Here is a 25,941-nt window from a genome sequence, read left to right on the forward strand (position 1 = left end):
AAAAGGAACAATGTAAAATTTTTTGCTGTTGAGGGAGAGTTAGCTGGTTAGCATGTTTTTTTAAACAGGTGAGGGTGGTTATTAAATCACTGTTGTGTTGGGATTCTGAACGATGTATTTTAAAGTGTTGTGGCAGGTTTGTGTTAAAATGTGAATATTTGCCAAATGCCAGATATCACTCTCTCTTGCACATTTGAAAATGTATGTAGAAATTTTAGATGTCAACTTAAAAACACGCAAGATGGGATACCGGATTACAAAAAAAAATGTTCTGGGGGTATTCCTAGAGCAAAAGCCCTTTTGAATCCTGGCCTGATGGCTCCTCAGTCCCTTCCACTCCCACCGTCTCCTGGAAACTCCCTCATGGTTGTTTCCATGTGGTGCCCCATGTGGGGCCTTGTCTACACTTGCCTCTGGATTTCAGGACACTGGCCTTTGGGACGGGCTGCGGCCTGCTGTGTGAATTGCACCGGTCCTCTGTGCTGAATTAAACTGCCCTTGGTTGGGGAGGAGGGGCAGACACTGTCCCGGGGAATGATAATGGACAGACCTGCAGACACACAGGTCAGAGATGGAGAACCAGCCCTAGGCCAGGGCCATGGGCTCTGCAAACGAGAATGGATCCAGCCCCCCATCCTTGGCCACAGCACCCCTTCGCATGCCTGGTTGACTTGACCTGAGGGGAGGCTGTTTCCACAGAGGCATGGTTTATTTCGCAGAGAGCAGAGACGTGGTTTCTGAAGGGCAGGCTGAAATGAAGCCCAGTCTGAGGTGGGGGTTGGGAGATTGGTTCTGATCATCAAAGACCCACTTTGGTTTCTGATATTCCAGTCCTACTCCTTGCCCTGGTGGAGGAGTGGGGGGCAGCCTCCTCCTCCCTTGTCCTGCACTACACCTTTTGGTTGGCCTAACAGTGTATGGCTGCCCTAACTGTGTCTTCCTCCCCACAAGTCCCTCCCCAAGGTCCCGAGCCTGTGGAGAAGAGGTCTCCCAAGACAGGAAGCAGCATCCTTCCTAGGACCCCAGGGACAGGAGCATGGCTGGGGAGGGGCAGAGAGATGACCTGGTCTGGGGTGGGGGGTAGGTGAGAGCCCCTGGGATGAAGCCAAATTAATCCTTTACTTCCTATTGCTGTGACCACCACCCTCAACCGCAGAGGGCAGCACTGAGCATGGAGGCAGAAGGCAAGGAGGGCCAACCGCATTGAAGGGGGCAGTGAGGACCCCCGGCTCTGCTGAGAACTAGCTGTAGGACTTGGGCAGGCCCCTCCTGGCTCGGGGCCTCAGTTTCCTCATCTGTGAATGGGGCTACGGTGAGGATGCAGTGAGAGGCTGGTGTGGGCAAATGCCTGAAGACTTGTAAACTGCTCCTCTGTGGGGAGGGGGGGGCTGGTCCCTGTGACTCCCTTCTGCTCCCTCTGCACTGACACTTCTGGCCCGGCTGGCCCTGGCTCCTGAGAGCCTCTCAGGCCACCTGCCACACAGCCTCTCTCCAGCTGGCCGGGCTGGTCTCTTCTCTCCCTTCCACCCCCACCAGGGCCCGCGCAGCAAGGTGAACCCAGAGACAGGCGCCAGACAAGGATGGGGAAGCTGTCCCTAAGGTGGAGTGATGGGCGAGTGGGGTGGCGGAGGGGTCACACGGCGGCCGTCTGCTTGATGCTGTGGAAGCTGATCCGTGTGGGTGACGTGGGGATGGACGTGGCCCGGGCCACGGGCACTCGGAGGGAGTGGTGGTCTTGCCAGCGGTGCCACCTCTTTCTCACGGCCGAGCGCACCTGCGGGAGAGGCAGAGGCTTAGCCGGGCCTGCGGGGGCCAGTCCTGGGACCCAGAGTCTTCTCCCCTGCCCCCTGCCCCTCACAGGGCCCTTCAAGGGAGGTGGGGCACCCTTCTGACCACCACCCTCACACCCAGGCACTGGCTGGTTCCAAAGGCAGGTCCTCCCCCTGAAGCCCCTGTTGGCCTTGGAATCTCAGCCTTGGCGCCTCTCCCCTCCTCTGCACTGACCAGGGCCCTCTGGCCTCATCCCTCTCCTGGAGAAGCTCCCAGCCCCCACTCTTCCTTGGGACACCCTGCCTTCCCTGCCCCATCCCTCTGCCACCTCATAGCTATGGTGGGACCACAGCAGCTTCTCAGATCTGCCTCTCGCTCTCCCGGGGCATCTGCCGAACTGTGAGCTCCTCATGCATACTCAGCATCGCTCTCCCTCCTGAAAGTCCTTCCTCCAACCTCCTCCACCTGCTGACAGACCCTACCTCACTGACAGCATGTGCTGCTGAGATGGAGAGCCAACGGTTCTATTCGTTTCAAAACCTGACCGTCGCTGATGCCGTATTATTCTCATTTGCACGGTAAGAATTTTTCTGCACAATGGATCGTGTTCCCCATATGCTAGCTTAGCACACGGCTGGACAGAAGAAATGCCCCAGAGACATTCATTGTTTGTTTGCTTTCACGGCTCTTTCTCTCCCTGCCCTCCAGCCCCGGCCAGTCTCCACTGCTGGACTTTGCCGTCTGTGGTCTGCATTCATCGACCGAGACCTAAGTGAGCAGAGACACCCCACCGTCATCCCCTACATCGGCAGGTGACGTGCCTCAGGATGGCACTGGCCCTCCTCCTGTTTGGAAGCTCTCAGCACCTGGGGACTGTGTCTAGTCTTTGCCCCATAACCCACCGTGTGTCCTCAACCACCACCGGCCTGTGTGAGCATCTCTCCCAAGCTGGTCACACTAAGATTCTGGGCTTTGCGAGCTAACCAACCAGGCCGCCCCCGGTGCCTCGCTCCCTGGAGCTGGCCTGAGGGTGTATGGTCCTCCCTGTGGTGGGGGAATGTGCTGGTGTCTTTCCTGCTCCCTGGGTCCATAAAGGCCTGGCTGCGTGGCTCACAGCTGACTCGCTCCCGGAATGCTTTCCCCTGTCCACCTGTGTTCTGCTTCCCTCTCCTATGGGACCCCTGCAGCCCGGGCTCCTCTGCTCATTGCTCGTCCGGCTCTCCGAGTGCATTTGTGAAGCGCTGGCGTGTTGTTTCTGGCCAGCACGGTTGGCCTTCTAAACTGGTTTGAGACCCTCAGGCAGGATTCCCGTTTCCCGAAGTCGGGTGGTAGAGCTCGGCAGAGCCAGGGACCCAGGCACTTCCAAAAGGCTGGGCCACTCCACCAGAGTGGGAACTGAGGACTAACCCGGAGCCTGGTCTCCTACCTCTCCATTGAAGAAGCAGTAGAAGACAGACACAAAGAAACCCTGGAAAGGAAGGAGGGAGGCGTCAGTGACTTGCTTGGTGAGCCACGCGGCAGGGCTGGCCCGGAACACTCTGCCCCTGAGGACCCCAGAGGCTAAGGGCTTCGGGGAGCCAACCCCTCATGGCGCGGGTGTCCTGGGTCCACTGCAAGCGACAGGCTGCCACGAATCCTCAGAACAGGTGCCGGACCTTCGGTAGGTGCAGGCTAGGGTGACTGAGACCCAGTCAGGAGGGGAGCCCACCCTGGGGTGGGGGTGCCAGGGGTCGGGGCTCGGGACCAGTGTGTGCATGCATTCATATTGCAGTGTGCACATGTATACACCAGTCCCGGCGGAAGTCTCTGTGAGGGCACTGGTGCCCGAGCATTCTAGGGCAGGAAGGAGTCCCCATCAGGTCACACGCCCCACCTGGAATGACTGCAGGAAGGAGTTGAAGTAGACGAACACGATCTGCGACAGGTCGTCCTCCCCAGGGTTGATGAAGAAGAGCATGTAGGTGATGCCCAGGAGGGGCAGGAGAACCAGGGTGGCCTTCACTGCCTTCCTGGGGGGGGCGGGGGTGAGAGGGTGACAGGACTGGTCTGAGACGACACTGCAGGCAGGGCCCCACTCGGGTGCTGTTTCTTCTGGGACCCCTCAGCAAGCTCCCCGGCTGAGGACCAGGAGGACTAAGAGGGCCAGGCCGGAGGCAGGCTCCCCTCGGGGGGCTAAGGCGCCCACGCTCACCGGTACTGGATTGTTTCCGATGTGGTGGATGCTCGCAATTTCGTCATTAGGATCCTGACGATGTTGAAGAGAAATACAAAGTTGATCTGGAGGGGGAGGCAGGGAAAAAGGAAGGCGCATGAGGTGGGGAAAGAACCGACAGGCAGCCACTGATGCCTGGAGCCCACCGAGACGCATGCCCCATGCACACATCCATCCTACCGGTCACCCCAGCCCCTGCCTGGGGGCCGGAGGCCTCTGTTTCTCCCGCACCAGGACCGGCAGGCACTTTGCTCAATTCCTTGTCACCCGAGGGCTCCAGAGCCTGCTTCTCCACCTCCAGAGCCAAGAGGAAAAGCAGCCTTAGAAAGCAGTGAACAAGGGCACAAAGGCCGCTTCTCCTGAGCTGCAGCTCCTCAGAGAGTCCCCAAGCCCCTGCTCCTGCCTTGTCGATTGAGGGTTCCCCTGAGGCCCTTCGACCCTTGGAGCAGACCTGGCCAGGAGTGACTAATCTCTCCCCATCCGTCCCCTGCATCCAGGAAAACTCTAGAACCGTCACAGACACATCTGAGGCCACGGAGATGAACGATCTGCTGGGCTGACTCCCAGGCTCCTGGAAGGACCTCATTTATCTTCATCCTGAGCCTCTTCCTCAACATCAGAGCCCACGCACGCAGCCTCTTCCTGGGACCTGCCCGTGGGGCCTCCTCCTGAGTCATCCTCACGCTGTGTATGGTCACCGTGGGCCTCAAGCGTCCCGTCCATCCGCGTCAGCTCGTCTGTGCGACTGATCTGGGGCGGGTCGAACCTTCCGGTGGGTCTGTTCTCCGTGCCTGTGTGTGTTTGCCTCAGAGAGTGTGTGTTCGTGTGTGAGCGTGTATCTGGGGGCGTGGGCAATGCCAGTGTTTCTCTCTATCCATCTCCAAGTGTGAGCAGACAGGAAAGTGAGACTCCCTTTCTTGGGAATCTCTCCCGAGAAAGTGCACTTGAGTCACAGGGTGTCTGCTGGCTCATGCAGATGCACACACACGAGTACATATGTGTGCACACGCATACACACAAACTCCTCCCATGTCTCTGTCCTGAGAATCCGTCACTTCTTAAGCCCTCCTAGGTTCTGGGTATATACCAGGCTGGGAGTTGGGCTATACCGGCAGACATGATCAACCACAGCCTGCTGCTCTCGTGCCCATGGCGGCATGGCCAGGGTATGGGGTGGGAGGGATGCCTGCAGCCAGCGGCCCGCTGTGCTCTGCTTCTTCTTCAGGCTCGTCTCATTTCTAGCCCCTGCGTTTCTGGTATATTTCCTTGGATCACAAGAGCACCATAACACATAGGTCAATCCTAATTTTCTCGTACAAGTGATACAAAATACTTGACCTTTTCTGATTCTTTCTCACTTCTCTGAGAGTAGAGGCAATATATTCTCATTTCTGCCACATTCCCTGCATTATATCCATTTACCCATGATCTATCAACCTGCTACCAATTCATTCAATTATCCATCCATCATCCATCCAAGTATCTACTCAACAATCCATTCATCAGTTTATCTACTCACCCGTCCATCCACCCACACACCCATCCATTCTGTCAGTGAGTTGCAGAGCACCTGCAGGGTCCTGTCCCATGTGCTGAGGCAAAAGCAGGGACAGGGTCAAGCGTGGAGGATCTGGGAGATAAGGCCTTATCCTCTCTACTCCGTGAGGCAGGCAGTTAGTGATGCTGCCCCTGCCGCATCACAGCCTGGGTCTGTGCAGCCCGGAAGTCACTCTTCCCTTGTGAGCGTGGTTCCCAGCCTCCCCCTCCACCACACCTTCTCCACCTCACCCTCTCACAGGCACCTTCCCCCTCCTCCAGGGAGTCTCTCACCATCCAGCCCACACGGAGCTTTCCCTTCCTGGCCTCCCAACCCTGCCCCAAATCCCAGCTCTTCAGTGAGCACTGCTTACTGTCCCATAGCCTTGACCAGCCTAGTCTCTTCATTCATTCATTCATCTAACTGACTTGCTATGTGTCAGGCCCCTGCTCCCAGAAGTCTTGTGGTCTGGAGGGAGGGGGGGGCATGCGTCTTTCCTAAGGGGTCAGAAAGGCCTAGAGAAATGGCACTGAAGGAAGGTGGGGGATTGTGTCCCAAGCAGAGAAAGGGCCAGGGGAGAAAGCCTTGGGGTGGGGGAGATAGGCCGGCTGGGGCCACTGCAGTGAGTCCAGACAGTGGAATCTATCTACCTCCTTCTACAACAGCAGCTGCAGGGCCCTCCCGGCCTGGGATGTTCCCAGGGCAGCCTGTGTGGCATAGGCTCTGGGAATGTTGAGGGGAGAGGGTGCAGGATGAGAGGGCAAGGCCAGACCCCGTGGAAAAACTCCCCCAGAGAAGTCCAGCCTCGCATCCTCCTGCCCCGTGTGTCCGGAAGCTCTGATGCCGGCAGCTTGGGTTCCCACTGGCACGTTAGGTCCTCGTGAGGCGCTACAGGAAGAATGCCCCAGGCTGGTCAGAGCTCTGGCAGGTGGTGGGTGTCAGGCCCAAGCTGGGGGTCTGGACATTACGGTTGCTACCAGGACCGACACGGGAGGTTCGGTGTTCCCTAACGTGGCCCAGGACTCACACCATTCCAGGTTTTGTTTTAAGCACTACACAGCTACTCCTCAAGCAGCAGCTGTGATCATTATTCCTATTTTACAGATGGACAAACTGAGGCTCAGATAGGCTACATCACTTGCCCCTGCCACAGACGTAGAAGGCGTTGGTATCAGGATTCGAACTGAGGCAGCTGGCCTCGGCATCCTTCTCCTCACTCCCACATCATGCTGCTGCTCCTGCAGGGGTTAATGAAATCTGGGCCAGACGGAAGGAACTAGAGTGAAGGCCCTCAGCACATGGCCGGGGAGGGGTGATCAGAGCTCAGGATAGCACCGCATGGCCCGTCAGCACAGGATCCAAACCTGTGGCTCCAGGGGCTGAGCAGTGCCCCTGTGTCCCGGGCCGCTGGTCCTCACGGTGACCCCATGAAGCAGGGACTGGCATCCTCGTGTTACAGGTAAGAAACTGAGGCTCTGAGCAAAGAGCTCCCTCGGGTCACCCCGCAAATCCCAGGCAGCTGCCGCCAGTGCTCGTTCCAGGATGCCATAGAGCATATCGCCTCCCACCAAGGCAGAGACGATGAACAGACGCAGCTCACTGGCTCTTAACCTCCAGCGCATGAGTCCCATGGACCCTCTCCACCCCTGCGAGGGGGAAGGTGCTTGCTGACTCCTGGTGCTCATGGGAGACCCTCCTCCAACTTCACTGTCACACCTGCAGTGGCAGGCAGGGAGGGAGGGAGAAGGAAAGGGGATGACATTTCTGCCTCCTGCCTTCAGACACGGTTCCCAGCCTTGGGGATGTCCTCTGCTCCCTCCAGTTCGGGTATCCAGTGGGTTTAATGGGGGTGCTGCGAGGTTCCTCCTCTCACCGCTCCACAGTTCTCAGCCTCCTGTACTGCACATGCACCCGGGCAGTTAAACACGGCCAGCCTGCCTGAGCCCCGTGCATCCGTGGAGCCTGGTAACTTGTCAAGATGGAATTGGGGGTGCCCTCAAAACGTGGAGACCAGTCTGTTTCACGGCCCCTGGGGGCCTGGTCCTCACTGGATGCCTCTGTTTTCTCCTCCTGTTGGCATTTTCTAGGCAGGTGAAGCCTTAAAGGCCTACGTCCTGAATCCTATGATGCGCGGGGTCCTGGCTGGGCCGTAGAGAACTGGACAACACACGTCCCTGCTTGGCAGGGCCCCGGACGCTGTGGGTCTCCAACTAGAGTGTGCGCATCAAAGGTACTTGGGGCCATTGGTCCAAATGCAGATCTGGCCCCCTGCCCCAGGCATTCCCAGTGGTGGGTGAGGGGCCTGGAATTTCTATTTGGAACAGGGGCTGCTAGGACATTGCTGGGGGGAGCACCGAGCGAGGAGACTTTAGTCAGACCCGATGTGGCACACCCTGTAGGCATGCGGGGTTCCGGGGTTCCGGGGACCTGCGTTCACCAGCAGCTGCAGGGGACGTTTCTCGGCCTCAGGCTTCCTCTGGGGCGGGGGAGCTAGTTCAGCCTCAAAGCAGGGGACCTGGAAATATGGGGGTCTCCTGTCCACAGAGCAACCTCCACTGATGGGGCGTGAAATGTGTAGATATGTAACCCAGCTTCCAAACCTTCCACGGGGAGTTCTGAGACTCTTCTGCGTGGTTGCCTCCATGGAAGCCAGCTCGTCACCTCACCCTTTGTTGGTTTCCTTCCTTCCTTGTCTTCCACTCCCTCCTCCCTCGCTGTACTTCCTTGGACCACCTCTCACTTGAATGCCTGGCACACGATCTTGTCACATGGTGCTAATTCTGGCTGTTCAACTGGCATTCAGGTGGCCCTGGGCAAGTTGCTTAATTAACCTCCCTAGCTTCTGCTTCGTCACCGGTCTAAAAGGGATACCACAGAGCCTGTCTGAGAAGGTTGGCACAGGTTAAAATACTCATGGAGAGCACTGAGCCTCGGGCCTGGTCCAGAGCGGAACCCAAGAAGTGCCACATGCCTTTCCCATGACAACAGCCTCCTACAAACTGAACCAGCCAATTCACTTCCCGGAACCCAGAAATAAGCTCGTTCATGTCTTTCAGCAGCAGAAATGCAGCTGTGAACCATTGGGGGAGGGCAGAGCACTGAGCACGTATCCAATGCAGAGGACAGGCAGGTGGTGGGTGACCGGCCCCGACTCTCAGCTCAGCAGGCAGTTTCATCTCAGTTCCTTCATCTGTAAAATGGGCATCATAATTCCCGTTTCCAGGCAGTGACGATATGAGATTTGGAAGTAATGAAGACGGGGCTTCTGGACAGGCTCAGTCTGGAACCTGGAAGCCTTTTATGTGTGATGGATGGCCATGTGCTAGGCCCAAAGGGAGAAGCAAAGGGCTCTTGGACCGAGAGGTGAGGGCAGAAGCAGAGAAAAAGGCGTGGAACAACAGGTGAGGAGTGGGGGCTGGCACGGAGCCCTCCGTGCCTTTCTCCCCTTCTCTATTTCCTTACTGCTGCCCAACATCCTTGCAGCCGGGAGTCCCTCCCCACTCTTGCTGACCATCCCCCCCTCCTGCCCCCCAGGCCAGCCTTTCTTGGCAGGATCCCAGATTCACAAAAAGCCCTCTCCCTCCACCATGGGCTCTCAGCAGCTGGCTGGGAGGGGATGGGTCTCAAGGGGTTTCCGTTCACACTGGGGGTAGGGATGAGTGACTCATTGCAGCTGGGACTCCAAGGACACTCACTACTTCTGCCTTTGAAATGAGGTGGAATTTCTGATGGTGGAATTTCAGGCAGTGGGTAGAAACCTCCCTAGTCATCTCTAGTGCATATACATCAAGGACACTCCAAAGACAGGGGTCATATGAATCCCAGAAGAAGTCACAAAAAGGAGGAGAGTCAGGAAATGAAAGAGATAAACACTCATTGTCTCCAAGGTAGACCAAAGAACCCCCGTTAGGCACCTGCTGTGTACAAGAGGAGGATGGCGATTGTATCCCACAAGGAGCGGGTGGCCCTTTAAGGAAGCTGGTGCATACAGGAGCCCAAAATTACCAAGCCTGAAATAAGTCTTACGTAAATGCCAATTTCTTATGGGGCTTTTTTGCATGTCTCTTTTTTAAAATGTGTGATATATAGTGGGTTCGCTTTTGCAGAACGCAGCCTCTACTTAAACTCTACCTTAATTAAAGCTCGTTATGGATTAAAGACGTGGCGCAATTATACCTTAGATGTGAATACATTTGGCAAAGGGCGGGGAGCTGGACAAGGAACAATTGCTCATTACGCTTCATTCTGGTACCACTGCTCCAGGCTGGGGGCGGTGGGCTGGGCCCCGGAGGGGGGCGCTGGGGGCTGAGGAGGATGTTGGTCTGAGCTGAACAGAAGTCCACACCCCCTTCTCTTGCCACCAGCTGCCCCCTCACCTGGCTGTCTCAGGACCTGGCAAGGGGATGTCAGATATGGGGGGCGCTAGAAATCTGCCGGTCAGAACCACTCTCTGCCCAGAGAGAGAACCCAAGGGCCAGAGGTGACGGGGCTGCGCCAGGGCATGAAGCTGGAGAAGGGATAGCGGGAGGGGGTTGCCAGGAATGGGCTGGCGAGTACGGAGTGTGTGCAGGGGCCATTCCAGGCCATGTCTTCCCCAGCATCCCTGCAGGGTAGGTCCTCTGCTGTCCTCCTGGTGCCCTCCCCATCCCAGTCCCCACTGAGGACCTACCAGGAGCACGAGGATGATGGGGCCTTGGTAGATATAGTCCACCAGGTCACCAGGCTCCTTGCCAAACCAGCACCTGCAAAGACGGGGTGGCTGTGAGCGGCCTGCTGAGCGGTAGTCTGGGCACCACAGTAGACCTGGGCCCAGGGTTCTCTGGCTTGACCCTTCCTGAGACCCAGTCTCTAGGGCTGTGCCTTCCCCAAAACCGTGGGACCTTCTTGGCTCACCCCCGGGGCTGCCTTTTACTTTCCATGGAGGGCCTGGTCTCCCCAGCTGGAGACCTGGGTCTCCTCCTCCTCCTCCCTCCCCTCCTCATTCCAGACTGCTGGGCCCAGGGCGGGCCATGCAGGAGGCTCGTGAGTGATGGGACAGCCAGTCCCCCCCTTGCTGGCCCAGGGCCCAACCACCCTGTACCACCTGTTTCTGCATCGCCTGGAACCTGCCGCCCCATGTGCCAGGTACTCGGCTGCACAAAGCAACAGATGTAGAGGCGGGAGCGGTCTCTGGGCCTGAACTCTGGCCTTTCTCTGAGCTGAGCCTCATTCACCCAGTGAGAGGAGCCCACTGCTCCCAGAGGCTTGGTTATTCTCTGGGGATGCCGGCGGGTGGAGAAGCTCGAGTCCAGGGGAAGGGTGGGCCCGGGACACAGTCTGGCTCTGTCAACAACTGCTGCTGCACCTCCGGAAGGTCCACGTGGACTTTGGGCAATTCTGGCTGTGTCCTCGGAAACCTTAGAGGTCACCCAGTGCACACGGCCTTAGACAGGAATCTGCCCCGGTACCTGCCAGCACTGAGGTTTCTGATCTTTGCTTCAACACCCCCTTGGACGGGAACCTTGCTACTTTACAAAGGTGGCCTTCCTACTCTTGGGTAGTTTTTATCTTCAGGAGCTCTTCCCGATGTTGAGCTCTCGGAGCCCACCCAACTCTGCCCCTGCTCCCAAATCCCATCTGCTTTCTCTCGCCTCGGAGACCCCTTGGAGATTTTTATCCAGAGACTGACATTCCCCTGTCCCCTCTATTTTCAGCTGGAGGTACCCAACTTCCCAGCCACTTCTTGGCTGACACGTGGCCAGAACTGCCATCATCTGGGTGTGGCTTCTATTATCAGCATCTCTGGTGCAGGGAGGGTCCCAAGATGGGACAATGTACCCTCGGCAGAGACTGGGAGGCCTGAATAAAACAAGCATCCACTGCCCTGGTCCAGGGGTCTGTGAAAAAAGCTCAGTGACACAGCCTTGGATGTGCTCTAGGCTGAAAGCCTCCTGTATATATATACCCTTGGCCAGACCTGCCACTCCGAGGGGGAGGCCTTACCAAAGGCCAAAGGCCTTACCAAAGGGGGTCAAGCGTTAGGGCACTTAAAGGAGCCATGACTCCTAACTCAGATCAACAAAGTTGACTTGACATCTACCACATGAGTACCCCTGGGTGCCAGGGATTTTTTTTTTTTTTTTCAATTTTTAAGACAATGAGAAAATAAATCTGTCCTGGAAGGACTTCATTTCCTGCCCCATGGCTTGGCTGGAGCCCTTGGCTGACCTTTTCTAACACCCCGCGGGCCCCTGTGACAGGTCAGTCCTACTTACTGTTCATTTTCATAGTAGAGTTTGCCAATGGCCCAGGCGATGATGATGGGGCAGGGGATGCCTGAAAGAAGGACACACACAGGCTACAGCAGACAGACAGACGGACAAGGACCCTCCTGTAGAACACAGGGTGAGGGGACCACAAGGGGCCTGGAACCAATCGCCAAGTGCATGGCCATCCATGGTCCCAGGAGGGGCCTGCCCTAGACCCTGACCACACCCTTCCCCCTCTCAGCATCCCCCTGCTAAACAGGTCAGACAGATGAGGGGATGGCACGGTTTTCTGAGATTGTTGGATAGAGAAGTGATGCTGGCTAACTTCTCTTTCCCGGCGAGAGACAAAGGTCCTTGGATTGGCCTTTCCAGGAAGAGAGAGGAGGACTACTTGTAAAATGTTCTTTTGGAGGGACAATTTGCTCCTTCCTCACCAGCAATGGAAGGGAGTGTGCATCCTCAGACTGTCCTGGGGACAGCAAGCAGGGCTGTGGACCTGTCCTTGGACCCAAGATGAAGGGAGGTGACCTTGTCAGCAGTGCCCCCTCCCCACCAGGCCCTGCGGCCTCCCCGGGAACCTCACACCATCCGATGAAGAGGAAGAGCCACTTGCGCAGGCGCTCGGTGGAGTAGGTCATGACAATGGCCGTGTGCAGGTAGCAGCCCTCCACGAACATCCAGAAGAAGTTGGTCACCACGAAGTAGTTGAAGATGGTGGTAATGCAGCGGCACCAGACCTGCACGGGGCAGGTGGCGGTCAGGGGCCGCCTGGGGCCGGGGCCCAAGTGCGCCACGGGCGCCCGTCTGAGTCGTCTAGTGGACACGGTGTTAAATACCCTCAAATCTCGCTCTGGGAAGCTTCAGCCGCCGCCATTTCTCTTTCATGGTTTTGGAACCAGGTAAGGCGCCGGTCTGCCCTGGTTCCTTCTTTGGCGTCTCCCCAGCACTTGCTAATCTCCCTTTTTAACAGAGAAAGAGGGAGCCTGGCTCTGAGCTTTCTGCAGGCAGGGGCTAGAACTGAACAACACTGTGGTGTTTTCGTGGTCATTTTTCTGAGAGTCACCTTCAATCCACAGCAAGTCAGACTGGTGTCCACTCAATATGAAATTGCATGTAGGAGAAAAGGAGGGGGTCAGTGAAAAGAAAGTTGTTATGTAAATAACAGAACGGGGTTCATGAAGGGGAGCTGTAGCTATGGAGGGGTTCTGTAGAATCTCCCGTTTGGGAAGATTCTGGGCTTAGTATGATTACTGCTGGCTACGGAGGGAGACTCACCAATGCCGGGCGAGTCGACACATCCCTCTGAGCCTCAGTGGGACATGGAGAAAGTAAGAATGCCATCTTACAGGGCAGTTGAAGAAGATGAGAGTGGCTAAGGCAGGCACCAAGAAATGAAGGTTACGTTGCCATCTGCCTTCCCGGCAGAGGGAAGGGGATTGGTCCTTGTCCCTTTGAGCAGGGCTACTTTCCTGATACCCTGCAGACTGAAGGTGGGCATGCAGACAGACAGAAAGCCTGTCTGGGGCCACAGCAAGCCACGGCCAGGCCTCAGGCCTCCAGGCTAGACCTCTACTCAGCAGACCCTCCCTGGCCATCTTTCCCCAGGCTTCGTCCCCCAGGCATACTCAGAGCCGAGGCTGAGATAAGGGAATGGTGGTCAGAAGAGCCCAAGTTCTCTGCCCCCCCCCCCCCCCCCCCCTCCGTGGACAGCGCATCCCCTCTCTGGCTGGCTCTGATGGCTGTCAGATGGTCCTGTGCCGCTCTGGTCTCTGCCTCTGCAGCTTTCCCCCATAGTCCCAGCCCTGATCTTGGGCCCCATGTGGTTGTCTGTCTCCTCTTCTCAAAAAGTCCTGCCGAGGGGGAAAGCTAAAGATCCCCTCCTCCCAGCCTTGCTTTTTCTCCAGGTTAAGCGACAGTTTATGAGCTCAAACTAACATCGGGCTGCAGCATACCCAAAATGGGGTTTAACTCAGCACTGAGGCAGGGCTTAATGTGGGGCCAAGTTAAGGGTCAAGCCAGGCAGCATGTCGGCGCAGGCCCGCTGTCCAAAGAAAATGTATTGAGAAGTCTCTGATGGGGTGCCACAGAACTCTGTGCTTGGCCTCATTAGTCTCAGTGGCCTGGACATACATAGTACAGCGGCAGTTGATGCAAATCCAGGGGCACATAGCAAACACATGGGGTGGCCTGGTCAAGATCCTGCTGGCTCAGATGTAGAGGCATCAGTAAAGACTCACATAACCTGGGGCGCCTGGGTGGCTCAGTCGGTTAAGCGGCCGACTTCGGCTCAGGTCATGATCTCACCGTCCGTGAGTTCGAGCCCCGCATCGGGCTCTGTGCTGACAGCTCAGAGCCTGGAGCCTGCTTCGGATTCTGTGTCTCCCTCTCTCTCTGACCCTCCCCCGTTCATGCTCTGTCTCTCTCTGTCTCAAAAATAAACGTTAAAAAAAAAAAAAAAAGACTCACATAAACTCCCTGAGCCTCAGTTTCCATGTCTGTGTAATGGGGAAAATAATCCCTACAGGCGTCTCATTGGAATTAAGCGACATAAAGCTCAACAGAGCCGACTTCCAGCCTCTTCTTCTCTAAGGGGTCTTTGGGAGGCCCTGAATTCAGAAGATGGGGAGTGGGACAGGATCAGCCAGTCTCACGTGAGTTTAGTGCTGCTTCCAAGACCCGGGCCTGGCAGTGCCTCCCTGCCCCCACCCCTACCCAGCCCTGACTCTGGCCCCAGCTCTGGAGGGATAACGACTGGGGCAGAGGTGAGCTCAGGCCAGGCCTACACCTGAGGACTGGGCCCCAGAGGATGCCGCCAGAGCCCAGAGCCCCCCCCCCCCCCCCGCCCCAAGCCTCAGCCCAGTGACCTCGTTGCTCTCATGCACTTCGTGGTCGATGAGCTGCAGCAGGAACCACATGATATTTCGCAGGATAAAGGTGGTGATGAGATTCCAGTGAATCACGTTCCGCAGACAGCGGATACTCCTGTGGGAGGCCCAGGTCAGGGGTCAGCCGGGGACGGGGAGTCGGCGGAGATGGGCTCTGCCTGGGGTCAGGGACCAGTGGGAATGGCGCCTCCCAAGGCCAGGTAGAGACTCCACCTGGGGTGAAGGCAGGTCTGCACCAGGAGCCACATTCCCGCCTGTGGCAGCCATGGCTGGGTCGCTCAGTTCCCCTTTTGCATCCTGCAGGCCTGCCACAGGTTGGTGGCCTGGCACCTCCCCGCACTCCTGTCCACTGGCTTCAGGGCCCTCAGAGTGGAGGTGAGAATGTCTGGGAGGGGTGAAGGGGGTGCTGTGGGGGGAGGGGCAGGGAGAAGCGGCCGTGGGTAAGGATGGACTCACCGCAGAGCCAGGAAAAGCAGGAAAGCGGCCACCAGGGCTGCCACAGAGACGCAGTGGCCCAGGTAGTTGACAACGAGGGCGACGTGGTAGTGTATGTCGTACTTCCTTTGCTGGACAGACAGACACGTACACAGGCAGACGGAGGCACGGGGCGCATGAAGGTTTGGCTGGGCACTCTAGCTATGGCCACCCTGCGTGTCCTGACCTTGGAGGCAGAAGTGGCTTCAAGTGTCATCATCACACCTGGCTCCCAGGGCTCACGCCTGTTGGCCATGAGGCTTTTGGTATAAATGGCTGTAATCAGGCCTCCCGACATGCAATCTGGGGGCAGGCTTGGACACAAGGCATTCTGAGATATGCCCGAGGTGTGGCTCCCTAGATTTTATGGTCTCTTTAACTCTGGACTCGGGAGTTGCCACACCTGTGTTTCACCTCAGCTCAGACCCTTGCTGGCTGAGTGACTGTCAGTTGATTTCTATCTCTGGGCCTCGGTTTTGACATCTGTACAGTGGGCCAAAATGCCCTCCTGCCCCAGAAGCAGCAAGCCCTGGGAAGTCTGGGGGAAGCCTTGGGATCAGTCTGTCCCGGATGTAGCAAGGAGGGGGTGCAACGTCTGTAGAGAAGTTAAGAACAATATCAAAACCAAACAGAAGCCAGTCTCCTTGTACTGACCCCCATACGCCAGCAATTATAAACAGAAGCAGTGATAAAATACTCCTTCCTGCCAGGGCAGGCTGTCCCCACCCCGTGCCCACTGCGGTCTGCCGCTGCTCAGAGGGGCCGTGAGGTGGGGAGGGGAGGACAGAGGTCTGGCAGGAACCTCCTTCTTTCCTTTATGACCTGTCCCACTAGCCATTCCTGTGGCCCCACTGCAGACCCCCTTTGGCTCGCATTTTGTAGAATCACTTTCTCAGGGTAGATAAATGTTTTTCCTCAGAACTTGGAACTTCTTTGGGGGGGCAAGTTCCAGCCTCACTGGGGGCTGTAATGGGTGAAGGAAGAGGGAGAAGAAGGGGGCCCATATCATTTTGGGTCAGGAGGGAGGCGTAGCTTCAAAGGAGAGGAGGCTGGCACCGTAAGCGGCAGGGGGTCTGGTTCCTGAGCAAGGGGGCTGGTGAGGTCTGAGCAGGACCAGCTTCTCATGGGGCTCACCCTTCTGGGGGCTGTGCTTATCTCCCTGCGGAGTCACAGAATCAGAATGCCAGATGGGTTGGGGCGCCTGGGAGGCTCAGTTGGCTAAGCATCCGACTTCGGCTCAGGTCATGATCTCGCGGTTCGTGGGTTCGAGCCCCGCATGGGCTCTGCGCTGACAGCTCAGAGCCTGGAGCCTGCTTAGGATTCTGTGTCTCCCTCTCTCTCTGCCCCTCCCCTGTTCTCTCTCAAAAATAAACAAACATTAAATAAAATTTTTTTTTAAAGAATGACAGATGGGGAGACTGAAGCCTGGGGAGGAAGGAAGTCACACAGCCTATTAGATGTTGGGACACTGATCACACCGTCATTCCTTTCTTATGTCACGTGCCATCTTGGTTGTGTCTTCTGCTAGCCGGAGCTCTCCCAAAGGTGGGGGTCCCTGTCCCCCTTCTCTACTATAGTGTCACTGAGCAGGGGACAGGACATGGGGGCAGGAGAAGCAAGTGCAAAAAGGTGTGGTTGGATTGCACAAGGACCGATTCTGTCACCCTTGGGATCCTCCTATGCTCAACCTGAGTCCTGATGCTTATACAAGGACCGGGGTTGGGGCTGGTGGGAGCCACTCACCTTGTCATCCAAAATGGGCTCGCACTGTGAGTAGTTGATCCGTGAAGCCCACGTCCCATTCTCCAAGCACTCTCTGTAGGCGTTCCCTACAAAAGATGCCAACCACCAAGGGGCAGGTCCCTCCTCTCCTCAAGAACACTCCCTGGCTCCCTGGGGCCCACAGGATGAGGGCCATACTTCTCAGCCTCTCTAAGCCAGGAAACACAACGCCCGTCTAAAAGTTCACGTGAAAGTCATTTATGTGAAGGTTGTGCAAAAGGCTGCCCACACATGGCAGCTAAAAGGCATGATAAAACCCGTTTCTGACACAATCTGTGACTAGCATTGTGTATACTTTCTTCAATTGTATTCGAAACGGAACCTGACTGTGAGCCCTGGGTTGTGGCTGAAGATTCGTTGCTTTCAGCACACCACATAATTTCCATTCTTCTCTCGTTTTATACTTATGAGATCTGTACCTTCCCCACCAGTACCAGCATTTCTGGTTTAGTAACTCTGGGGCACCTGAGTGGCTCAGTCTGGCACGTGTCTGACTCTTGATTTTGGCTCAGGATTATGGTCTCATGGTTCGTGAGATCGAGCCCCACATTGGGTTCTGCGCTGACACTGTGGAGCCTGCTTGGAAGTCTCTCTCTCTCTCCCCCTCTCCCCGCTGTGCTCTCTTCTCTCTCTAAAATGAATGAGTGAATGAATGAATGAATGAATGAATAACAGCTACCATTCACATAGGCGTTTACCACAGACCAGAACCTCTTTTAACCGCTTTGGGTACGCTTGTCCATTCAGTCCTCCCAGCAGCCCCATGAGTAATATAAACCCATTTTACAGAGGAGGAAACTGAGGCACAAAGAGATTAACCTACTTGTCAAGGATATAAAAATGAGAAGAGGTAGAGCCAGGCTTCAAATCCAGAAGGTCTAGCTTCGGGTTGCCTGTTCTTAACCCCTAGGCTGCTGAGCAGGGGTACACAGGAATGAGGCACGTTTGGGGAAACAGGACTGTGTTGCCAGACTTGAGCTGCCACTGCCTGGGAGAGCACCCCCCATGTGAGATCTCCCAGTGTCTGACAACCGGTCTCCCTGTTAAAACTGGAACGTGATATGTGAAAAGACATTTCAGAGCACCGATGTCTGAGATATACGAGTGCAGGTTTCGTCAGCGGGGAATGTAGGAAGGCCAGAGAATGCTTAGACTTACTTTCCTTGAAATCCTAGCTTGACCGTCAGTCCTAGCTCTTAGGCCACCTCCTCCAGGGAGCCCACCCTCAACTACCACCCAGAAGGAACCCTCCCACCTGAGAACTCCAAAGCCCTTTGCCAGCCTCTGCTTTGCATCATTAGAGTGTATCTGACCTCCCCCACTTCGTTAGGAATCCTGAACGATCCATTGTTTGGGAGTGACGTGTACTAGGGTTTTCTGCTCTCTGGCTAATGGACAGTTGTTTGTAGATTTTTCTTTTGGGTTGATGTTAGATATATGACATAAAGCTAATTAAAATAAATAGGTCACAGAGCACAGAATCACAGAGTTGGAGGGGGAAACTTGGGTTGTTTTTGGAAGCAGTGAGTTCTAAAATAATGAAGGTACTTTAAAAACCCACTTCTGTTGAGCTGACAGTTAAAAGCAATGGAATTATTGAGGGAGCACTTGCTAAGGAGCAGAAACAATGGGGGAGATTCTACTAGCTTAATTGTTTTTTAATTTGGTGCTCTGAGCTCCCGGGTTTCAAATTCAGGGTCGTTACTGGCCTGTGCCTGCCTCCCGGGCCTGTCAGCTAGAGGCTGCCTTGGGCAGGGTTCTGGCCCTGGTGGGAGTCAAGGCGGTTCTGACCCCAACGTTGAAGACACCAGCTCTTCGCCCCTCACCCGGGCACCCACATCCACTCTTGACACCCTTGGGTTTTCTCATTCCTCAGGGTTGTTTTGCTACAGAATGGTTGTGTGTTAAGAGAATTTGATGCACAGGGTTAGTGATGTTACTGAACTAAAGGACAGTGTGGAGTCAAAAGGACCCACGTAGAGGTATCCCGGGAGGACAGATCCTTTTGTAAGATGAACAATCCCTTTAGAGTCCCTCTCAACAGGCCTGGTTTAAAGCGCAGAACATTTATCTTCCGGGGATGTGTTCATAGATGTTATCCAGCTTTCCTGAAGTTCAGTGCTAAGCCCCTTCTTCCAGGAAGGCCTCTTTGATTGCTCCCATCTCACAGATTTCTCTCCCCTAAGCCCCCCCACCCCCTACCTCACCCCAGAGTCCTCATAGCCTGAGCCTCACGCTTCATCCCTCGCTCATTACCTGGCCTGAGTTGTTCAGGTGTGTGAGTCTGGTCTTGCTGATCAGTGTGGGGCTAACCAAAGACGGGAACTCAAGAATCCTTTCCCGAGTATGATAGCTCTTGATGGCACTGACTACAGGGTGGGCTTGAGGGTGGGAGGGAGTCAGGATAGAGATGCTGCAAATCTGAGACCATTTTGGTCCCTCACGTCAATGTCCCCCGGGGTACCAGGTTTTATGAATTCTGTCTCCTGGTTTTCTTTCTCTGGAACCCACCCCCCTTCCCGCCACCTCTCCACATGGCACTTATCACTTGCCCTCGCAGGTCTGGCACCCAGCCGGATCTAGGCTGAGCCACCCCTTGAAACACACTCCTCGATGCTCTCACCCATGGCTCACTGACAAATGCCTACCTACCTTTGAAACCCCAGCTCAAATGCCATCTCCTCCTGAAGGCTTCCCCAACACCCTAGGCATTTAAGGAGTCACTTCTTCTTCTCCCTCTAAAAGCCTTCTCTAGGTCTTGCCATCTCTCGAAACATAGGCCTTCACATTCTACTGTGCTTGAACCACAGCAGTGTATCTATTTTATGTCAAAATCCCGTACTCACCCCTCCACCCCGCCTCACACACACCCCCTGCATTGGTGGGTCCCGTTTCACAAAGCAAAATTTATCTTGACCACAGCTATAATACTTCTCTTCCTATTCTGTTCTACTGAGTTCTATTTATTTTATGTACAAATGCTGGTCATGACTCACTAAATTGACTTCATAATCCACTATTGTGCTCTAACCCATAGTTTGAAAACCAAAAAGCTATTTTAGACGATTTGCCATAATTCACTACGGACTTCATCTTTTTGGACCTGATTCTTTTTTTTTTTTTTTTTTCCCCTTTGCTGCTGAAGTCAAGCTCCCTGGGGTAGGTAGGCAGAGACCATATGGGAGTCTCTGGACCCCCCCCCACCCCCACCCCTTAGGAATCAGCCATCAAATACACCTTTTCAGCATCAAACAAACTCAGATGTGCCAAAACCTTGGAAGGAAGGGTCTGAGATGTGGGATGTGCTGGTGGAAAGGGGCTGCCCTCTTGGGGCCCAGTTGTGCCTGGAGATGAGGTTCTGGCTACAGACACCAGGTACCACAGGACTGGAAGACAAATGTGCCCAGTTCTCCAGGGGAGCCGGCTAATGGGGACACTGTGCCCTCAAGCACAGCTTTGGACAGGAGAGACTAAAACAGGAGCCCCCTGCCCCCTACACCTGGGAATTATGGGAGGATGAGCACGGAAAGTCTGAGGGCAGGTGGCCAGACAAGAATCGCAGGGATGGATGCAGCGAGGTGGGTGCCTGTTACCACAGCAACACAAGCGCCCCTGCCGAAGATCAATGCTGATGGTGTGCGGCATGGCCTGCCAGGGGCATTAGGGTCTGGATGATGCAAGCAAGATCCTCTCTTCCAGGGCTCTGTGGCCTGGGAATCCTGGTCCCTATCACCAGCAGCGTGCCAGATCTCTTCCCGCAAAGTGGCCCTGGTCTGCCGAAAGCTCCCATTATAACAGCCTTTCCCTCTTTCAGATGCCGACCCCTTTTTGATAAGAGCTCCTCGTTCAGACAGTCACCTGCGTGGTTCAGAAGCCAGGCTGGGAGAAGATGAGGGCTTATATGCTAGCTGTGGTTTTGTCTCTGGCTGGCTGGCTAAGTGACCTTAGCTAAGTCCCTTCCCTCTTGGCCTCAGTTTCTCCTCTCAGTAAAAGTAATGTACATCATCTGAAGGATGTTATTTATTGGCATGTCAGGAAGGTCAGGTATCTATTGTGTGGGACTTTTCAATCCACTAAATGCCAGTGGAGCCATTATGGCAACCCCAAACACCCCTATGTCACTTTCAAGTGCTCTGTAGACTGGCATTTCTATCTCTGATAGTATAGCTGACAAGGCATGGGGGACAGGGACTACAGGGCCCGTTTTGGGTGGGAGTTATGGGGGAGTGGGTGCCAGAGACAGGCTGGGCATGGGGAGTGAATGGGACTGGTGGAAGGGGCGCAACATGGTCATTGGATATCTGGAAAGAAAATGACAGGAAGTTAGGGCAAGAAGGTGCTGGCAGGGAGGTGGGAAGGGCCAGAAGCAATATTTACTGAAGGAATGGGGTCACTGTGCACGGCAGGACCTTTCAGCACTGCGGACAGCAGAATGACACCACTCTCCGCTCCCCACCAAGGCCTGTGTGAGACACTGGAAAGCTTCTGAGACACAGCCCTCCCACCCTGCATTCACCCTGTGTCCCTGGGCCCAGCCCAAGAAGATCACACTAATTCAGGCCCTGTCTCAAGGCCCAGCTTCAGCCCCAGCTCCTCTAGGTGCTTCCAAGGCTGCTCCGGCCCCTCGAGGGTTCCACTACTCACTTCTCCCAGCCCACTCTGGGTCAGGATTCCTCTTTCCCAGCTAGCGGGGCAAGGCCAAGGTTGCCCTCCCCTCCGGCCCTCTCTTAAGAGCTACATAGAATCGAGTGCACGGGATGGACCGAGATGGTGCTGTTGTCTATGTGACTCTGGATGAAGACAAGAGACTCACTTGGAGTGGGCCAAGAAGACCGCTGGCCACCTCGGGGGCCCAGGCTCTGGAAGCTGCACTTTGTAAATGCAAAACAGTCACACATGCAGGAGGCATCTCGGGTCTCATCCACATGCCACAGGTGGGCCAAGCACGACTGCCAGCGCTGCGGACACCGTCAGGACAACCCCACGAGGGGTAGGAATGGCAGTCCAAAATCGCAAAGCTGCTGTCAGGCATCCTCCAGATTCTAGGCAAGAAAGCCTCGACCATTCCCAGGAAAGCACGCTGGAAACGGAGTCAGCAGGCACCCCCTCTTGGGAATTTAAGAGGGGGAGGCAGTTTCTCCCTCATTTGGTCTGGAGGAGCCCGAAGAGGGACAATGACACGTTGGGGGTCGCCGAGCAACTGTGTTCCAGGAGATGCGGCAACTTGTGCCTCTACTGCGGTGTCTTAGCTACTTCATGTCCAGATCCCCAGTGCGGGAGATGCCTGCAGGAGATGCCCGACGTCCCATCCTCAGTCCCCTTACTGACCTTCCCTGGGAGTTGGGCTACTCCAGATGTGGCCATATCCTTCCCGTCTGGCTTGGGGCCTTGCTGGGAAACCGTGGCCCTTCACCTTGCTCACCTTTCTTATCTCTTAATCTCTACTGCCTGAACGAGGCAGTGATGCTGTGGGGCATGACAAACAGTTTTCTTGCCTCCAGTTAAGACACCCTTTGGGAAGTGAGGCAAGGTCATGGCACCAGCAGTGAGTTCCCCTGAGCTTCCCAAACACAGGGCTTCTCCCTGAGTTAACACTCTTGCATCGCTGAAATGCTGCTGCGGCTGACCAGGGCCGGCCTGCTCTGGGGCCTGGCTTCAGCGTGTCCTGTGTTGGTCTGATCGCAGCCCGCTGGTGGCGGGGGCTGCAGTGGTGACGCTCCTCTAAGCTCAACCAACGTGACCTGGGTTGCAACACTGGGAATCTGCCATCGTCCACACGGTCATCAGGTTGGGAAGGGCCTCCCCAGGGCCATCTGCTCAGGATATGTGGGACGAGAGACAGGGAACTGCTATTCCATTTCTTCAGTGTCGTATGGACACTGCTCCCGGGGCCCCAGCTGTCCGTCTGGACCTCCGAAAAACCCTCAGCTCCTTATTTCCAAAGGCCTTTTCACTAATGATGCCTTTCCCTCCTTGAGTACGCATGGCACAGTTAAGTGTCTAAACTTAGAGCAGACGGGGGGGTGGAAACTGAGTCAGGGAGGCACGGAGCAGTTTAATGGAGACCACACTGGGCCCATGAAACAGGTAAGAGGTATGACTGGAAGGCAGCTCACTGTGTGAGGTCACTGCCCTCCCCAGGGTGGGTGCAAGTGGGAGGAGGTGCCTATCCCCTGCTCTCGCCTCTACTGTGCAAGGCTTCCTCCTTGTAGACTTCCCTAGCAACACTCAATGGGCTTGTCGCCATGACGCCAGTCTGTGGCCTGCAGGGGGAAATAGGGAAGAGAAGGCGAGCAGGGGACCCCTGAGGCAGAGGCTGCTGTGGCACAGAGGAACATCAGGGTTTGGGGACCATGAGAGCTTGTCAAGCTCACCCCCCGCCTAATACAGAGACACGAAGCCTCAAAGAGGATAAAGTATAGCCCAAAGGGGAGACAAGCAGGCTGTGGCCTGGCCGGAATCAGAACAGGCCTTCAGGGGCGCCTGGGTGACTCAGTCGGTTAAGCGTCCGACTTCAGCTCAGGTCACGATCTCGCGGTTCGTGAGTTTGAGCCCTGTGCCGGGCTCTGTGCTGACAGTTCAGAGCCTGGAGCCTGCTTCAGATTCTGTGTCTCCCTCTCTCTCTGCCCCTCCTCTGCTCACGCTCCGTCTGTCTCTCTCAAAAATAAATAAACATTAAAAAAATTTTTTTTAACAAAAAAATAAAAAAACAGGATTTCAACTTGAGTTTCTGTGAGGTAATGTGGAGTCAAGACATCTTTGTCTGGCAGAATCCTATGTCCTCCCTTTACCAACAATGGCATTTCTCTGGAGGGCCAAGGACCTGCCTCTCTCCAGAGGCCTTTGGGGATCAGGCCGCGGAGTGTAGGTGGATTGCTCCCTCCCACAACACCATCCAGGCCATAGACTTGTGGTGGCTCTCGGAGATGACAGAGGCCACACCCCCCAGAACGAGGACAGCCATCCTTGGCATGAACAGGACCCTCAAGGACATGATCCCAAGGATACAACTGCTCCTTGGTCTGGGCCCCATACCCCCCCTTTACTCCTCCTGCTGACAACACTCCAGCTGTCCTCAGGAACCCCAAACAGCATCGTCTCCCCAGTTTTGACAGGGCCTCACAAGGTCAGCATGTTTTCTGTCCCTGTCACACAGATGAGGACACTGAGACTTGGATGAGGGGGACCTCCCTGTCACTCAGTGAATCAGGGCATAGCCAGGATTTAGATCTGCCCTCCTGAATCTGGGCCTGGGTTCCTCCTGGTCTCCTTCACCCCAGCCTCCACCCCTGCAGGTGCTAGGAAAGGAACTTCCCACCAGACTCTGGAGCGCCTGATTTCAGGTGGGTGGATTGCACTTGGGGCCTTTGGGAGGATGGTCCCTGGGAGTCAGTGGGGGTGGGGCTTTGCTGTGGGGTTCCAGACTCAGCAGGTGGTTGCTTAGCGGGTGGAGGGGGTGTTCTCAAAGTTCTCAACCAGCCTGGATTTAGATTTCAAAGGTACATCCTGAAAATCAAGCAGTGTCCCACCAGAATATTCTGTTCCTGCACCGGGGCTATGAACAAGCATCTGGGAGCACTACCACTAGCAGAATCGAGGCCCACACCCTGGTTTGGCATTCAAAGCCTCCATGACCCTGTTCCCTTCACCCATGTCTCCTCTCCATCTATTCCCACTCTCCCTTCCAGCTGGCACAACACTGGCCCGAGTTTTCAAGGCCCCATCCAACAACACTTCCTCTGTGAAGTCTTCCCAGCTTGCTTTCCATTCCTTTTGGAATCGACCTCCTCCCATGTGCTCCTACAATCTTGACTTCACTTAAGAGTAAATATCAAAAAGTTCTCTTCAAGAGTCTCTCTTGGGAATCCCTGGAAGGCAGGCTCAGGTCTTCAGCACGTTTGAAACCCTTGTTTACAGTGAGAAGAGGCCAATACTCCCACGAAGCCAATGAGAGGTGAGCCTGGGCAGGAAAAGGGCCTGTAAGCAGCTGGAGAGGTCCTGGGGAGGGAGGGAGAGGAGATCGGGAGTGGCTGTGCTTTTGGTCCTCTCTGAGATGAAGGGTCCTCAGGCAGGGAACACCTGAGATTCCCCCAGCACACTTCTTGGCCACCCGGGCCCCATGCATGCAGAGGTGGAAAAATGCCAGAGCAGGTGCCAAGAGCTCTCACAGCCAGCGGATGCCGTTCAGGGCCCTGGCTTTCTGTGAGACCCTGGGCAAGTGTCTTTTGCTCTCTGGGCCAGTCATTTCCCACCCTTAAGTAGCAGGGGAGGAGAGGCCTGGACCGGAACAGGCTCCTGGCTTCAGGGGTCAAGGTGTGAACAGATCTCGCTGGGGACTAAGAATGCAGACCTGAGTTTCTGGATTCACCGCTTCTACTTCCTCAACCCAGAGGGGAGACTGTTTAGAGCCCTCCCTGAGGCTCATACCCTTGCCTCATGGGCCAATAGGTGCGACATCTCCACCATCAAGAAGCACTCCCACCTCCTCAAGGAAGCTTTCCAGGAATGCTCCAGTGCCCACCACTGGAGCCCCCCTTTCCAATCCCTGACTGCTGGCTTGTGTGTCTGGCCTTGAGGCAGCCTGGGGTTCTCTGAGGGCCGGGCTCAGCACTGATCACCGCATGCCCTAAGGGCTGAAGAGGGGATTTCTACAGAAGCAAGCGGTCCCAACAGTTTCTGTTTCCAACGCAAGCAGTGTTTCAGCATGTCTCTAGAGTGGGGTTCTGGGAAGTAGGGACCCACAGTCCTCTCCGTGGGGTTAGGTTAGGTGGCGTGTCTGTTTTCCCCTTGTCCTGGCAGATGCCTCAGTACACATGGGCCCAAAAGTTCCTAATAGGTTATGGAGGGAGTCTGAGGTCAAGGAGACTGAGGCTGAGCTGTGCTGGGTTTAGCAAGTCTGCAGGAGAAAATGAAAATGAACCCCATCCAGGGGGCAGCAGGACCCTCCTTTGCAGCTACAAGGGCCACAGGAACAGGCAGGAGGAGGTATGGGACCACGGCAGATAAAATGAGGGATGGGAGGAGGGAGAGGCA

The 25,941-nt window shown here is 55.6% G+C and overlaps 1 protein-coding gene across 2 annotated transcripts in view; it reads right to left on the reverse strand.

Annotated features, from left to right (window-relative positions):
• The window catches only part of CRHR2 (corticotropin releasing hormone receptor 2), a 46,818-nt gene continuing 20,877 nt past the window's right edge, over positions 1–25,941 (reverse strand). For both annotated transcript variants that reach the window (XM_078440867.1, XM_078440873.2), the window contains 10 exons: positions 16,870–16,955; positions 15,109–15,218; positions 14,632–14,749; positions 12,351–12,504; positions 11,774–11,834; positions 10,189–10,261; positions 3,962–4,047; positions 3,644–3,779; positions 3,197–3,238; positions 1–1,774 (listed from right to left, as the gene is read on the reverse strand). In XM_078440867.1, the coding sequence (XP_078296993.1) occupies positions 1,634–1,774; positions 3,197–3,238; positions 3,644–3,779; positions 3,962–4,047; positions 10,189–10,261; positions 11,774–11,834; positions 12,351–12,504; positions 14,632–14,749; positions 15,109–15,218; positions 16,870–16,955 (1,007 nt within the window). In that variant the 3' untranslated portion in view covers positions 1–1,633. The remainder of the gene's footprint in view (positions 1,775–3,196; positions 3,239–3,643; positions 3,780–3,961; positions 4,048–10,188; positions 10,262–11,773; positions 11,835–12,350; positions 12,505–14,631; positions 14,750–15,108; positions 15,219–16,869; positions 16,956–25,941) is intronic.

The sequence above is a fragment of the Panthera onca genome, chromosome A2 (assembly GCF_046562875.1).
Source record: "Panthera onca isolate mPanOnc1 chromosome A2, mPanOnc1 haplotype 2, whole genome shotgun sequence".
Lineage (NCBI taxonomy): Eukaryota > Metazoa > Chordata > Mammalia > Carnivora > Felidae > Panthera > Panthera onca.